The following is a 15,439-nucleotide window of genomic DNA, read 5'->3' as shown; positions in this document are numbered from 1 at the left end:
CCTTTCTTCCTTCCTTCCTTCCTTTCTTTCTTTCTTTCCTTCCTCCTTCCTTCTTTCTTTTTCTTTTTCTTTCTTTCTTTCTTTTTTTTTTTAAAGACAGTATCTCTGTCGTCCTGGCCCTCCTGGAATTCACTTTGTAAACTAGGTTGGTCTCGAACTCAGATATCTGCTTGCCTCTGCCTCCAGAATGCTGGGATTAAAAGCCTGCACCACAACACCCCACCCTTTATATATTTTTTTCCTTTAGTGTGTGTATGTGGGGGTGGACAAAAGCCAGGGCCTTGTATATGCCAGACAACTGCTCTACTCAATGGCATCCCAGCCCTTGGGTGCGGTATTTGTGGAGATGCATCTGCAGGTGTGTGGACAGGTATTCGTGCCCATGTAGCCTTCAGATGCTGGGTGTCTTCCTCTTTTGTTCCCTCCCTTATTTTTTTCAGACAGGATCTCTGATCAAACCTGAAGTTCACTGTTTTGTCTAAGCTGGCTGGTCAGTGATCTGCTTGTCTCTGTCCTCCAACACAGTGGTAACAGGCACATGGTCATGCCGTGATTTCACAGGACACCCTGGGGATTTGAACTCAGGTCCTCTTGATTTCACTGCAAGCAATCACTTCAGCTTGGTTTGTTGTTGTTTTGGCTTTTGTTTGGTTTTGTTTCATTTTTAAAGAAGTTATCACTGTTGTCATTTAGTCTAGGGCCCACCCCACAGTTACCTAGCAATGGCCAGGTATGCCTAACTCACTATAAAAGGGGCTGCTTACTTTCTCCTCACTCTCTTGCTCTCTCCACTTGCTCCTGCTCCTTATCCTCTCTCTTCCCATTCCCCTCCCCATCTCTTTTCACGTGCTCATGGCCTGCCTCTACTCCTCTTCTTCTTCCTTCTTCTCTTCCTCTTCTTCTTCTTCCTCCTCCTCCTGCCTCTCTCTCTCTCTCTCTCTCTCTCTCTCTCTCTCTCTCTCTCTCTCTCTCTCTCTGCCTTTCTCTGTCTCTACTACTTCTCAACTCCCCTCCACATGCCCTAAATAAACTCTATACTATACTGTCCTGTGGCTGGTCCCCCCGGGGAAAGGGACGCCTCAGCATGGGCCTGCAGAGGCACCTGCCTCCCCAACACCACACCTGGCCTCCACCAAAGACATTCCTTCTTCCTATCTTTTTATAAAATACAACACTCACTGTATTATATTAGCTCAGACAACTGCAGCATTCTCACCAAAGAGAAAGGCTCAGGGCCCTTCCACAGGTTCCCTCCTCCTCTGTTCCCTCAGCTAAGGAGCCCTGGCAGTGCTGTCCTGCAGTGGGTTTTGAGAGCACTTTGCTGTGTTGACAGTTTCACACTCTCCTTCTGCCTCTCAAGATGAAGATGTAGGTGCGGTTTTAAAGAATGTCTCTACTTGCACGTAGTGTAGAGAAATGCAGGCATTTCCTCCATTAAGTTTCTTGTTTTAATTTGTGGTGTGTGTGTGTGTGTGTGGTGTCCACCTTGGTTTTTGAGACAAGGTCTCTCTTGCAGGTTTGAAGCTCATTAGGTAGGCTGGGCATTTTTGGCCAGCAAGCCCCAGGGATCCAGCCCTCTCTGCCTCCCTATCCGTGGGACTCCTAAAGCTGTGCCACCAGACATGGCTCCTCCTCCTGCACCCCCCCACCCCCAGTTCTGGAAAACGAACTCAGGTCCTCATGGTTTTAAGGCAAGCAGTCTACTGATCGAGCTAATTTCCTAGCCTTCCCATTACATTTATTTTTATTTATTTTTATTTTATGTGCACTGATGTTTTGTCTGAGTGTATGTCTATCTGAGGGAGTCAGACCCCTGGAACTGGAGTTTCAGGCAGCTGTGAGCTGACATGTGGTTGCTGGGAACTGAACCAGGGTCCTCTGGAAGAGCAGCCAATGCTCTTAACCTTTAAGCCATCTCTCCAGCCCCTTCCCATTAAATTTTAAAATAGGATCATATACTAGTATAGCATGTCACAAAATGTCACACAGGCAGGATAGACTGGGGAGGAGAGGCTGGATGCAGAGAGAGAAGTCACCCTGAACAGTAATTGATCAGAAGAAAAACTAAAACTGCAGAGCTTTGTGATCTTCGCAGATAGAGTGAGACAGAATTTTGAAGACAATAACTTGCAACTGTGAGATTCAAAAAAGGGGAGCTGGGGCTGGCTTCTAAGGAGAAGTAAACTGCAAGCTGGAGACGGAGCACAAGAGTGGATCCTAGCTAGAGACAAGGTGACCATAAACAACATCCGAGCCAGAAGTGGAACCTCTTGTGGTCAGATGAGGTCAGGCAGGGATCCTGAGGAAGCAGAGCCACTGGGATGGGTCCCGCCACTCATTCCATCATGCCCCTACAGTATCCAGGGCCACCTCTGCCAACCGACCCTTAACTACTGTAGCTGAGCCTGATGATAGTCTCTCAGCCCCAAAGGAGGAGGACAGGGCCCCATTGTCTCAGAAGAACAGACAATGCTTGATCTTCTCTCACTCAGAGAAGTGCTAAGCAGGGCTGGGTACATAAGTTGCAGAGGTGGAAGGAGAGAGAACTCTTCTTGTGTTTGTTTTGTTTTCTCACTCTGAGCAGGTACACGCTGTATAATCCCCAGGCTTCCCAAGCTCCTTCTTACCCTTGAAGGATGTGTGTACTGGGTAGGGGTTTTGTTGTTGTTGTTGTTGTTGTTTGTTTGTTTGTTTGTTTTTTCCTTTGTCAACTTGACCCAAGGCAGGGTCATTTGGGAAGGAGGAACTTCAGATGAGAAAATGCCTCCATCAGCTTGGTCTGTAGGAAAAATGTGAGGTATTTTCTTGATCAATAATCAATGTGCGGGAACCCAGACCACAATGGGTGATGCCACCCCTGGGCAGGTGGCCCTAAGCTATATCAGAAAGCCAGCTGAGCAAGCCAGGGGGAGCAAGACAATACTGTTCCTCCATGGCCTCTGCTTCAGTTGTTGGCTTGAGTTTCTGCTGGGACTTACCTCCATGATGGACTGTGAGCTAGCTGTCAGATAAAATAAACCCTTTTTTCCCCAAGTTTCTCTTGGTCAGGGTTCTGTTAGAGAACTAGAAAGCAACCTAAAACAGTGGGCAAGAGGCAGGAAGGGGCACTCCTGGGACGGTGTGGCTGGTGTGACAGAGTGGGATGGTCGAGAGAAAGAACTAGAAGGAAGAGGCTAGCCCAGTCTTTGTACCCCTGTCTCCACTTCTTAGTAAGGAAACCCAAAAGTTCAGAAACCTGACTCAGTCCAGAAACTAGAGGCCACTGATCTTCTTAGGTGTCCTCAATTAGAAAACACTAATTTTATGTTTCCATGACTCCTCCACCAGGGGAATAGTAAGACTTCTAATATAAAGTCTAAACTGTATTCCCCTAATCTGCGTTTGATGCATTTCTATTAGTGATCACAGGAGAATATTACATCTGAATGTGGGATGAAGGCTGTGACTCTCCGTATTTCCAGTTAGCAAGGAAATAGAACCTACTGCTGCCGCACATTCACCTATGTTACTAGTGTGCGTTTCTTGGGATCTTACAGGAAGGTCCTCCTCATCCTCCTCCTCATCCTCCTCCACCTTACTTTTAATTGTTATTTTTGTAGTGGTAGTGCACACCTTTAATCCCAGCACTCAGAAGGCAAAGGTAGATCTCTGAGCTCAAGGCAAGCCTGTCTATACACCTTCTTCCAGGATAGCCAAAGCTACCCAGAGAAACTCTGTCTTGAAATGATTACTTTGATTTATAGTATGTGGTGTGTGTGGGTGCCATGCATATACGTCAGAGGACACTTGCAAAAGTCGGTTCTCTCTCTCTCCATATAGATTCCAGGGATCAAACTCAAGTAGCCAGGCTTGGTGACAAGTACCTTAACTCCCTAAGGCTTAAATATAGTTCCCGAGTAGAGCTAAGACTGGAGGGTCAGGGAGACACCAGTCCTGTGTATACCTATCCTGTATATCATGACAGTAAGTGCCCAGGTATTATTGTCAGACACACCCTCTCTGTGAATGACACTGGGTCACACTTTGGGAAGTCCCCTTAGTGACCAGGGATATCTCCACAATTCTATAAAACAAGGACTCTCCTGTTACAAGTTAAAGGGAGGTGACCAGCTTTGCTTCTCTAGGACACACCCCTTCTTCCTGCCCAAGGACTGAGCATCAAGTACCAAGTCTTGCTTTGTTTAAAACCCAATGGAGTAAGTATTTGTGGATCAAATCCTAGGATAGCATTTGGCCTTAAATGAGTCAGAGGAAGGACTGAGCAGAAAAAGATGGATCAGGAGTTATCCTGAGCTAGTTCCCCCCCCACACACACACTGTTGTAGTTCTAAATAAAAGGATTGGGTGCGGTGAAGCACATGCCTACAGTCCTAGTAATTCTGGCTCTCCGGGAGTAGAGGCAGGAATTGCTTGTTGGAGCCAGCCTGTGCTACAAAGTAAGACTCTGTGTCAAAAAATTTATAAGAGATGAGAGAGAGAGAAAGAGAGAGAGAGAGAGAGAGAGAGAGAGAGAGAGAGAGAGAGAGAGAATGGGAGGGGAGCTATGGAGAGATCTGTAGAATAATGGTTTGTTTTTTTAAAGTCCTGTGAACAGGAGGTGGCTGCCATCTCTTTTGCGGCATCATGGCTGCCCTCTGGCCTCTGGTAAGCCCAAGATCGTCAAAAAGAGGACCAAGAAGTTCATCAGGCACCAGTCAGATCGATATGTGAAAATTAAGCGAAACTGGTGGAAACCCAGAGGCATTGACAACAGGGTTCGGAGAAGATTCAAGGGCCAGATCCTGATGCCCAACATTGGTTATGGGAGCAACAAGAAAACCAAGCACATGCTTCCTAGTGGCTTCCGGAAGTTTCTGGTCCACAACGTCAAGGAGCTGGAAGTGCTGCTGATGTGCAACAAATCTTACTGTGCTGAGATTGCTCACAATGTGTCTTCTAAGAACCGAAAAGCCATCGTAGAAAGAGCAGCACAGGTGGCCATCAGAGTCACCAATCCCAACGCCAGGCTACGCAGCGAAGAAAATGAGTAGATGGCTTGCATGCATGTTTTGTGTTTAAATAAAACCACAAAAACTGACAATAAAAAAAAGTCCTGTGAACAGAAATAATGTAATCCTATACACGCTGCATGTTGAAGAGGAGCCTGCATGTGAACTTTGTGGTTCACATGTTGTGAAAGTGACACGGGTTATTTTGAGAATCATTTTATAGTCCAGAGAAATGCTTCTCAACCAAGGAAAAAATGTATTTTTGTCTGTGTGAGGAATACTTTTCTCCACATGGATGGCTCAGGGGTGGCTAGAAGGCAGCTTTAGGCAGCAAGCTCTGCCCTCACCTTGGAAGGCAATGAGTTCCATTCTTTAGTCCAAAAGGATGACTGGTCCATCTGGCTTGGCATGACTCAGGGTGCTCTAAGTTTGGGCTCAAAGTAAGTGCTGACATTTCCACAGAATACCCTTTAGTGGACAAAAAGTAACTTTTCTTTTTTCTTGTTAACTATAGCTTTGACCTCTTCTTTTCAACAATGACAAAGAAGTAATTTTGGAATGAGACTATGAGGTCTCTAGTATTTTTCCTGCCCTGGAAAGAGGCTGTGTCAGGAGCAACGCTGTGCCTGTCACACACACACACACACTCAAAAAGCACAGCTTCTGGGTTTATTCCTACCCCACTTCATTCTATCAAAGAAGGACAGACGATGGTAGGGAGGGATTATAGCTCAGTCCTGAGGAAGTCCATTCGCCCATTGATTCTTGGCATAGACATGTGATTTGCTTTGGCCAGTGAGGTCAACAGTAACTATGATGCAAAGAAAACTTATAAAACTTTTTTGTCTCACTATTTATGCTTCTTGCTATTCTTGGTGACGCTGTGGTGCGACCACTACTACATAAACAATCCCAGACCAGTCTGACAGCCTTACTTCCAAGGCTAAAAGTGGACCAACTAAGGCCATCCTGGATCTCGAATTCCCAGCCTAGTCACTAGCTGACCACAGAAATCAGAAGAGCCAGTCTAGGAAGGAACTGGCCAGCTAGCACACAAAATCCTGAGAAATAATATTTAAATGACAGTGTCTGGGATAGGTGCTATATCAAGAACATACACACACTCTGGAGCAAGGCAAGATGACTAAGAGACGGTAAGTAGAGAACTGAGCAGCATTGTGCATGTGCCCTGGGTCCCCCTTATACCATACTCAGTGGGGACTTACTCTTGCTATCACCATATGTCAAGTAATTAAAATAACCTAGTGGAAGTCCAAAACTGACCAGTCACCTAAATATCCACCTCAGACATAACATTTGCTTCAACTCTACGACTTTGTGTGGGTTTCATAGCTTTCTGCAACTCCTAAAATTATACAAAGAATTGTATGTATGTGTTTATATGCATTTTTCCTTAATTGGAAAAAGATGCTAGAGCACACAGAATAACAGAGAAATACCTATGTTCATGTGGCTTAAAGTTAATGCTATTTAATCACGTTTACATTCTGTTTTTAAGTATAAAGCAAATAAAAGATTACAGTTATCTGAGGCCTATGGGTCTTCCCAGAGCACAGCACATAGGACAGACACTTAATACATATTTGTTGAGTCAGAGAAGGTGCTGGCTACACAGTAACTACTAACCACGTCTGTTACGGCAACTTTACTGCGTTGCTCATTTCTCGAGGGTGCTGCCTGAATTTTTCCCCATCTAGATGCTCTCCAACCTCCTCCCCCAACCTTCATGCCTCAGAAACTTTATTTTATACTTCCAAGGCTGCAACTCCGCAGGGAAGTCAAAATACAGGACACAGAACATAACAGATATGTAGGGCCTGTAGGAGCAATGGAAGTCCAACTGAGGGACTCTCCATTCTCTTCCTAAGCCTTTTATTGCCTCTGGATCTCAGGCCCCCTAAAACTATGTGGAAAGCTTCTCTCAGCTGAAACTTGCAGAAAAAAACAGAAGGTCTTGCACCATTTTTTAAGATGGTGGCAAGGCTGGGGGCTTTCCATCATCAGTACACATCTGGAGGTTAGAACCCAGGGATATGGGAGTTTACATGGCTGTTTCAACTGTATACCAAAAGAGCCCCCCACACACACATCCGTCTCTGGCATCCCAGAAAGATGAGCAGCCCACTATCATGGCAGTTACAGTGAGTAGCAGGGGGATTTTCTCTTGCACACACTGTGAGCGAGGTTTTTCTACAGTTGTAACCTAGGTTTGGCTATCATCTGGCTACATAGAAGTGTTAGCCCACCAGCAAAAACCATGACTATGTCTACCAAGGTGAAGGATTTATAAAAAAATAAAATACAGAGCACAGGGGTGATATATTTGCCTCTTAATTACAATGACAAAAAATCAGTGTGTGTTGGAAGAGGTTGGAAGGAAACACAAAGACATAAAATAATTACTGTGTTGCAGAGCAATGGTATTATGGGTGAATGCTTTAGACTTTATTTCTTAGAATCTTTTCCAGTTTAAGGGGCAATGAATCAAAAATAACAAGCTTTCATCTTCAAACAGGCCTTCTTGCAAGAGCTCAGAAACAAAACTATCTTGGTCATGTCTAGACCGTTGAGAAAATAAGATTCTAATCCACCCCCTTCTTAAACTGAAATCAGAAAATTCGTAGGCTGCCACTAGCTCAGCCAAAACCTAGCTATGAGCCTTCAGAAGTCATTAAACTGGATAGCCTCCTCTCCTCCCCCAGCACTGCTCCTGGCTCTTTGAAGCAGGGTTTCACGTACTCTAGATCGGCCTCAAACTCCCTATGTAGCTGAAGAGGAGCCTTGGACTCATGACGTTCCTGCAAAGCTCATCCATCTCCACCTCCACCTGAGTTCTGGGATTACGGGTATGCACCCCACACTGGGTAGATGCGGTGCTGGGGTCAAACGCAGGGCTCCATGCATGCCAGGCAAGCATCTCACTGGCTGAGCTGCAGCCTCAGCCTTACACTACTCTCTATGAAGGCTTGGGGTCCTTTGTTTTTTTCTGTGTGTGTGTGTGTGTGTCTGTGTCTGTGTGTCTGTGTGTCTGTGTGTGTGTGTGTGTGTGTTATGCATGTGTAGCAAGTGGGCACATGTAGAGGCCAGAAATGGATGTAGGGATATCTTCCTTAGTCACTGCTCTCCCTTAATTTCTGAGACATGGTCTTTCACCCAACTTGGAGGCTTCATGCTTCAGCTAGACTGGCCAGCTGGCAAGCCCATAGGACATGCCCCCACCCCAGTGTTGAAATACCCAGGTTTTAGATGGGTGCTGGAGATTGAACTCAGGTCTTGGTGTCTACATAACAAGCACCATATCTACTAGGTCATCTCCCAGGTCCCCTCTCTCTATAAAAGTTTAAGACATAAGTCTTAAACTCTCTTTGAGTGTTCTAGAAGGTACCCTATAACACAATGTATAATTGTGAATTACTATGAGTGAATGCTTAAAACACACCAGAATTCTAAACACCCAAGCCATCATGGATTCCCTTCAGAGCACCCGTCTCCTTGACTGCCACACTTGCTCTGCACCTCCAGTAAGGTAGATGCTCTGTCCTCAGAGGCAGAATGGAGACAGTGGAGAGGGACCAGGTACAGCTCCCAGAGAATTAGAAGGCAGTCACATGGCCACGAGTATTTTAGGTCAGAAAGGAAGTTGTTATTAAAAATGAATTTTCTTCTGTAGCTCATAAAGAACTATTCAAAAGTATTTGGAGGGCTGGGAAGATGGTCAACAGGTAAGGGCACTTGCTGCCAAACCTGATAGACTGAGTTTGATTTCCAGGACCCACATAGGTAGAAGGAGAGAAGTGATTTCTGCAAGTTGCCTTTCAACCTCTACAAACACATGTACACACAAAAAATAAATAAATAACTGTAGGAGAATTAAAAAGTAAAACCGAAAAGGCCTTGAATGATGACAATATTTGTTCTCAAGGCAGGACCTCAGAAGGGAAGACCAAGTCCATGTCATATACAGAGAAAGGTCCCTCCCTGGCTTGTCAAACTCAGTGTCATTATTTTAGGAAAGGATCGTGAATTATGTTTGTCTTGATTTAACTGTCAAAAAAATATGTTAAAAAAATTCTAATAGCATGACCAAAAAGCTGTTAGCTGTGCCAAAATAAATTCTGAACTACAAAATTCAGAACATGATTTGCTTGCTATTATTATAGAATGAGCTTGCAGGGCTGAGATGTTTATTTTTAATACCATTGGCATTTAACCTTTAACCTCTTATTTGCTCTGTAAATGTCAAGTCCAAGCAAAGTAGGAAATACAAATCTCAGGGTCTGGGGCCATGGTTCAGTGCCACAGAGCTGTCCTGCACACGCACAGCCTGGGAAGATCCTTAGCACTACAAAAATCATCCATCGAAAATAAAACAAGCCAAGTCTTGTGACACACACCTTTGATCCCAGCACCTGGGAGATAAAGACAGGACTGCTCAGAGAAACCCTATCTCAAAAAACAAGACCCAAACAAAAGAAAATAAAAAACAAACAAAACCACAAAAAACCCAAACACCAAAACAAAATCAAAAAATACTATTGAGAAAAACTTAATTACATACTGGTAAAAATACAAGTTGCTACATCTTGGATATATATACACATACATGCAAACAATGGGGCTGGAGAGATGGCTCAGCAGTTGGAACACTGGTTGTTCTTGCAGAGGACCCAGGTTTGATTCTCAGCATCCACAGCCATCCCTAACTCTAGTTCCAAGGGATTTAGATGCCCTCTGCTTGCCTTCCCAGGGCCAGGCATCATGCACATGGTCATGAATGTGGTACACACACAGACATGCACATGTGATTAAATTTTTATATCACTCTTAACATAAATTTTATATAAATATAAGCATAAATCTTAATTATATATATATATATATATATCAAATTACTCAAACCTGGAAAAGCATGACTTTATGTACCTACATATCTCACTGTGAGGTTCAGAGTATCTTATGGTTGTCTAGAGGTATCAAACTATTTTTCCATATTATAGCCAGATGTGGCACATGTCTGTAATGCCAGCAGTTGGGTGGCTGAGGCAGGAGGACTATAAGTTAGAGGCCAGCCTAGGTGGACTGTCTTAAAATTGCATTTAAGCTTGGGTGCGTTGGACACGGAACAGAGATGACGATGAAAAGCTTTCACAATTTCTTTCTAAGCAGCGAGACCTGCATCCTCTCTCACCAGCAGATGAGAAGCACTCGTCCACGTAGTCTAATGTGACTTCACGACACACCAGCAGAGTCAAATCTGTGGCCACCAAAAACGCTTGCAAATTCTTGCTCTCTAGCCTCAAAGATAACTCTTTCGATAGCCCTCGAGTTCCTGCATTGCGAAAGAGGGGTTGCCATGCAGCATTGGGAGCTGGGGCATTTCACCAAAACAGAGGGTGAAAGGTAACAAGGAAAGCCAAAGGCGTGGCCTAGCCACTCTCGTGCCATCTTCACTCAGGTTCCGACAGCTCCAATTAGCGCAGCTGTACAGAAGCTTTCCGGGTTTAAGCTGCCAGATGCCACAGGTACAAAGTAACCGGCAACCACCTTCCCTAGCGAGGCCCAAGGAGATGTGGATATAGCAATGAACACTGATGTCATTGCTGGGTACGCGGATGCCGTTTAGAACCTGTGGCTAGCAAGTAGAGGGAGGAAGTTTTGTGGCTCACTGACACACACTGAGCTTGTAGTGGCTCGGAGCTGATGAACCACAGACGAGCATACTTGGCCTGGCAGTGACAAGATATTTAAGAATGAGCAGCACAGGCTCTAGGCTGCATGCTGTCTACGAGATAACCTGGTAATATGGTCAGTGTAATAGCCATGGCTATTGGATGGGATGTGTATTTCTTGTCTACTCTCCAGACACCAGATTGCGCCTTGGTCTCTAGCCACTGAAGTTCCCACCAGCGGAGTCCTCAGCAGAGATGGGGGTGGGGCGGCTTTCACCTTCCCTTGCTTCCTCTCTATCCACCCAGTACCTGATGGACTTTCTTCCAAGAGAGGAAGCCCTGGGCTGGCCTACCACATGCACCCCAAGGTAGTAATATCCTGAACCAGGTGTTCCTTAACCTTCCCTCAGCCAATCGTGCGTACCCCTCTTCTCCAGTTTAGTTGAATTGTGTTGTTTTGGCCAGGGGACTTCTAGAATCTGACAGCAAATGAACTAGATTGACTTCCCAAAGAACATTTCAAATGCATTCCAGACTTACTAAATACACACCAGTCTCCACCCAAAGGAACCTATCTTCCCTTGATCAACTCTCTACCAGATCCCTAAGTTATAAATTGGTTCTGTGGCCAGATGTGGTGGTGCATGCCTTTGATCCCAGAACTTGGGAGGCAGAGGCAGGTAAATCTTTGGGTTCAAGGCTAGCCTGATCTACAAAGTGGGTTTCAGGACAGCCTACACAGAGAAACCCTGTCTCAAATAAATGAATGAAGGAATGAACAAATCGGTACTGTGTTTGTGGGCACTATACCTGCTAACAACTCAGGAATAATACACAGTAAAGAAAAAGGAATATAGTTCAGGCACTTTCAAAGGCAATGGCCAAGTCAGATTTACTCAATCATCTCTGCATATTTTGATCACAGAAACCCTATCAATCTCGTTCTCTGGGGCCAAGACAGAAAGCAGATTCACATACATGGGTTTTAGTCTATCATACAGCAAACAGACCATGTTTGTAGTCGTGGACTACAAAGCCAGAGTCTAGGAAGGAAGCCTTAGCCAATAGGGCATTTCTACACTCTTCTAAACATTTCTTTATTTATAATGATGTACAGAGATTTTTTTCCCCACCTCTTCAAGCCTCCTAATGAAAAAGATGATAACTATGGCCTGGTAATATATTCTAGGTTTTCCTAGATAAACTAGTATCCCATAGTTAATGAATATGAGGGAGAAGTGAACTATACATTGTGTTCATAAATCTGAAGTGACAATTTTCGCATGAGTCACAGCTGAGTAAGTCATACGTCCTTCCATATAGATGGAGAATCTAATATGCTCCCAGACCTTCCTGAAAACCGCTCTCTCTCTCTCTCTCTCTCTCTCTCTCTCTCTCTCTCTCTCTCTCGCTCTCGCCTCCCCCTCCCCCCCTCCCCTCCTCCCTCCCTCCCTCCCTCCCTCCCTCCCTCCCTCCCTCCCTCCCTCCTCTCTGTCACATACACAATTAGTTACTTGACAAAAGGAACTCATGGAAGGGCTTGTCTGAGCAGACAGATGGAGGGGATACAGTCCTATCAAGGGGGAAGAGGCATGGCGGCCAACGCCAGAGGCAGCCAAAGCCAGAGGCAGCCGACACGTTGGACCAGCAAGCAGGAAGCAGGGAGAGACAGCTCCCATTTTCCTTTTTATTCAACCCCCAGTCCGTGGAACGGTGCCATCCTGTATAGAGTGGCTCTTGCAGCCTCTACAAACCTAAGCTAGAAACTCTCAGATATGCCCAAAAGTTTCGTTCTGTGATGATTCTAACTCTTATCAGCTTGCCAATCAAGAGCAACCACCACACAAGCACACAGAGAGTTCACAGTGCAGGTGTTCTTCCGCGGGCCTGGCCAAAGGCCCAAGCTCTGTGCTAATTCTCGGCCACACCCACTGAGGGTAATGGCCCATCCCTTCCTGTCCTTAAACAGCTGAGGGATTCAACTGGGCAGGCCCAGACAGATGCATAACACAGAAGTTCCATTCAGCCCGAGAGACTTCTTACAGAAATACTGAGCATTCTTACAGGGCTGAGATGTGGGTACCTGTTCTAAGGTGACTTCACACAGCTGATAAGTTCACTCAAACTTCCAAGTCATGGGAGAAACAATTTTCCTTTAATTTTGTCCAAATGAATCTAGATACCAGAGTTCTTTCTGTCCACAGCACATCTATTTCAGGATGGCCAGATGTTTCAGCTTTTCCAGGCAGTGAACTGTGGACCGGGCAACCATATCTGATGCACAGATAGCCTCCTAGTGGCCCTCGACATGCCCATCTGTGCTGTTGGCAGGGAACCCAGGAGGAGGTGACTACACCTTGTCTACCCTGATAAATCAACTGAGAAAGGGACTCTTACAACACACCTCCACATCTGATGGAGGAGAGAGAGCACTTTTCAACTAAGCTACCCCAACTGCAAGGAGCCAAACTGAGCGTGTTTTCCCACGTCTCTGGAAAAGGCATCGCAGGCTAATTTTGGGTCTACATAGCCAAAAAAGTGAGTTTAACTAAGGAGTTTTCTCAAGGTAGCACTTAAGCAGTTATATACAGTAAAATTCTTTAAGTCCTTGACATAAACACATTGATTTTTTAAAATAAATATTGAACCATGGAAAGTAATTACAGTAATTCGTAGGCACCGGGACTCACACTGCTCAAGTCCAAGCGGTCAGAGGCCGGAGAAACTCCACCCAACCGCAGCTCAGGGCATGCTATGAGAGCGACTGACGTCTGAAACCTCGACACTGGCGGCGGAAGCTTATTTATAAATTCTCTCTCGGGGACAAAGGTGACATAATTTTGAACTACGTGAAAAGTAAAAGCGTGGGGCCAGGATGCCTTTTAAATTAAATCCCATCGATTTGTTTTTAAATCATTCTTTTGAATAAACAGCGCGGGGGGCCAAGGGCTGTTTGTGAGGTGAATGTAGGTTCTACCCTGCCTGCTCCGCGGATGCTTGGCGCTGGGGAGCTGGGATACAGATTTCTCAAGCCAGCGCTATGCTAGGCATCTTTTTTAGTAAGCTTCACCCTCAGCGCTAGTAAACAACGAGAAAGCCAGGAGGACAAATTCCTCCACCAAGATGCAAGCGTGGAAACTTTGAAGCATTCTAGAACTTTTTAAAAGTTTATTTTTAAGTTTTTAAAGTTCTTTTAAGTTCTTTTTTCTTTTGGTCTGGGTGGACTGGCAGTCTCTTGTTTTTGTCCTTCGGTAGGAAAGCCACACCATGGCAAAGCCCAGGGGATGTGGCTAAGGTTATTGGGACCGAGAGAGGAGGGTGGCTAGGCTGGGGACTCCTCTGGGGTAGTGGCAAAAGTCTCAAATGAGTTAGAGAGAGGCAGTCCATGCCATACGCTCCCCCAAGTGCCAAGTGGGAAACAACAAAACCGGGAACGCTCTCGGAGAGTTGTGGCGTGTAGACCAGGGTGGCGGTCTTCTCGAGCTGGGCACCGGGTGGGGCCCTCGGCAGAAGGTGTTTACCCCACACAGGGACCCTACGGGCCTGGGCTCCCAGCCAGCGTGGCTGCCGCTGCGCGCTGTCGTCACAGGGTTCCTCAGCCCGGGCCACCGCCAGGTGCTCCGCAGTACCTGGCGCTCCTGCCTGCTTTTGTGCGGCGCTCGGCCCAGCAACCAGCGCAGGCGGGGCTGCCCGGGTCCTCCCCGATGCCAGGAGGACGGCTGCGGGATCAGGCTGCCAGGGAGCTCACGCCGGTGCCTGCCCAGGGGAGAGGACCCGAGGGACACAGGCGTGCCCCTCACCTTCTCTGTAGGAGAAAAGAGTCTCCGGTTCCACGACTGTGCCAATGAAAACAGACATGCCCACTCTCTAGTCTCAGACAGCTGGCAGCCACAACACTGCCACCAAAACTTTCCCGGCGCAGAAAGTCACTTCAGAGAATTTTCCTTGCCCTCCTCGGTCCCCTTTCCCGGCTAAGACCCGGTTTACAGCAAACAGCAGGAAATCAACGCTCCAGAAGTGCATACTCCCGCGTCCTCCTTCTCCACCCCCTGGCCTGGGCAGCTTGCCCAAGGTAGGTGCCCGCTTCGGGGCTTCCTGCCCCATCCCGGGGTCAGGCGTCCTGGGACACGGTGTAGCCAACTCACCATGGTGACTCCCGCCGCGGTCGCGCCTCCGCCGGCTCCGGCTGCCTAGGCACTGGGAATGGAACGCGGTCTCCTGGGTGAACTTCAAAAGTTGGCTTCCTTCGCCAAAAAACAAGCTCCCGACACCCAAGCACTCACAGGAGCCAATGGAAACCCAGAGGGGACTCCATCCAGGCGGGATCCGGGACGCTAGGTGAAGGCAAAACTTAGCAGACCCGGTGCACACTCAGACCTGGCGATCCCCAACTGTCCAGAGATGCACCCTGGTGCGCTCTGCGGGACTGCTTGCCCAGCTGCTTTGCCTGCACTCTCTTTCTCTTAAGACTTAATCCGAACTCTTAACTGGCTCCGGTTGGGCTCGGGCCGGGCAATCTGTCCATAAATGGAGAATTCAGCTCAGGTCTGACCAATCAGAACTTGTTTTCGCAGCGTCACTCCTCAGGGAAGCCGAGGTAGCCAACAAGCGTGGAACTACAAGAGTTTCCAAAGGCCTCTGGATCCTGTAGTCCTGCGGCCTCGGCCTCGCTACCCTGCAGAGCACGCCGCGGTCCCAGCCGTCCCCAGGGAGCCACCCCCAACCCGAAGGGATGAAAACACTCGGGGAGACTAGGAAACT

General features: G+C 46.7%; 1 protein-coding gene and 1 pseudogene across 1 annotated transcript in view; one reads left to right on the top strand and one right to left on the bottom strand.

Moving 5' to 3' along the window:
- The window catches only part of Myo1e (myosin IE), a 191,658-nt gene extending 176,522 nt beyond the window's left edge, over positions 1-15,136 (bottom strand). The window contains exon 1 of the mRNA XM_028771305.1: positions 14,824-15,136. Coding sequence (XP_028627138.1) covers positions 14,824-14,826 — 3 coding nt within the window. The 5' untranslated portion in view covers positions 14,827-15,136. The remainder of the gene's footprint in view (positions 1-14,823) is intronic.
- LOC114624374 lies at positions 3,958-5,030 on the top strand (annotated as a pseudogene).
- Positions 15,137-15,439: the final 303 nt, after the last annotated feature.

The sequence above is a fragment of the Grammomys surdaster genome, unplaced genomic scaffold (genome assembly GCF_004785775.1).
Source record: "Grammomys surdaster isolate TR1022 unplaced genomic scaffold, NIH_TR_1.0 206, whole genome shotgun sequence".
Classification (NCBI taxonomy): Eukaryota; Metazoa; Chordata; class Mammalia; order Rodentia; family Muridae; genus Grammomys; species Grammomys surdaster.
Note: the sequence above shows the minus strand (reverse complement) of the source record. Positions and strands in the feature narration are given on the sequence as shown.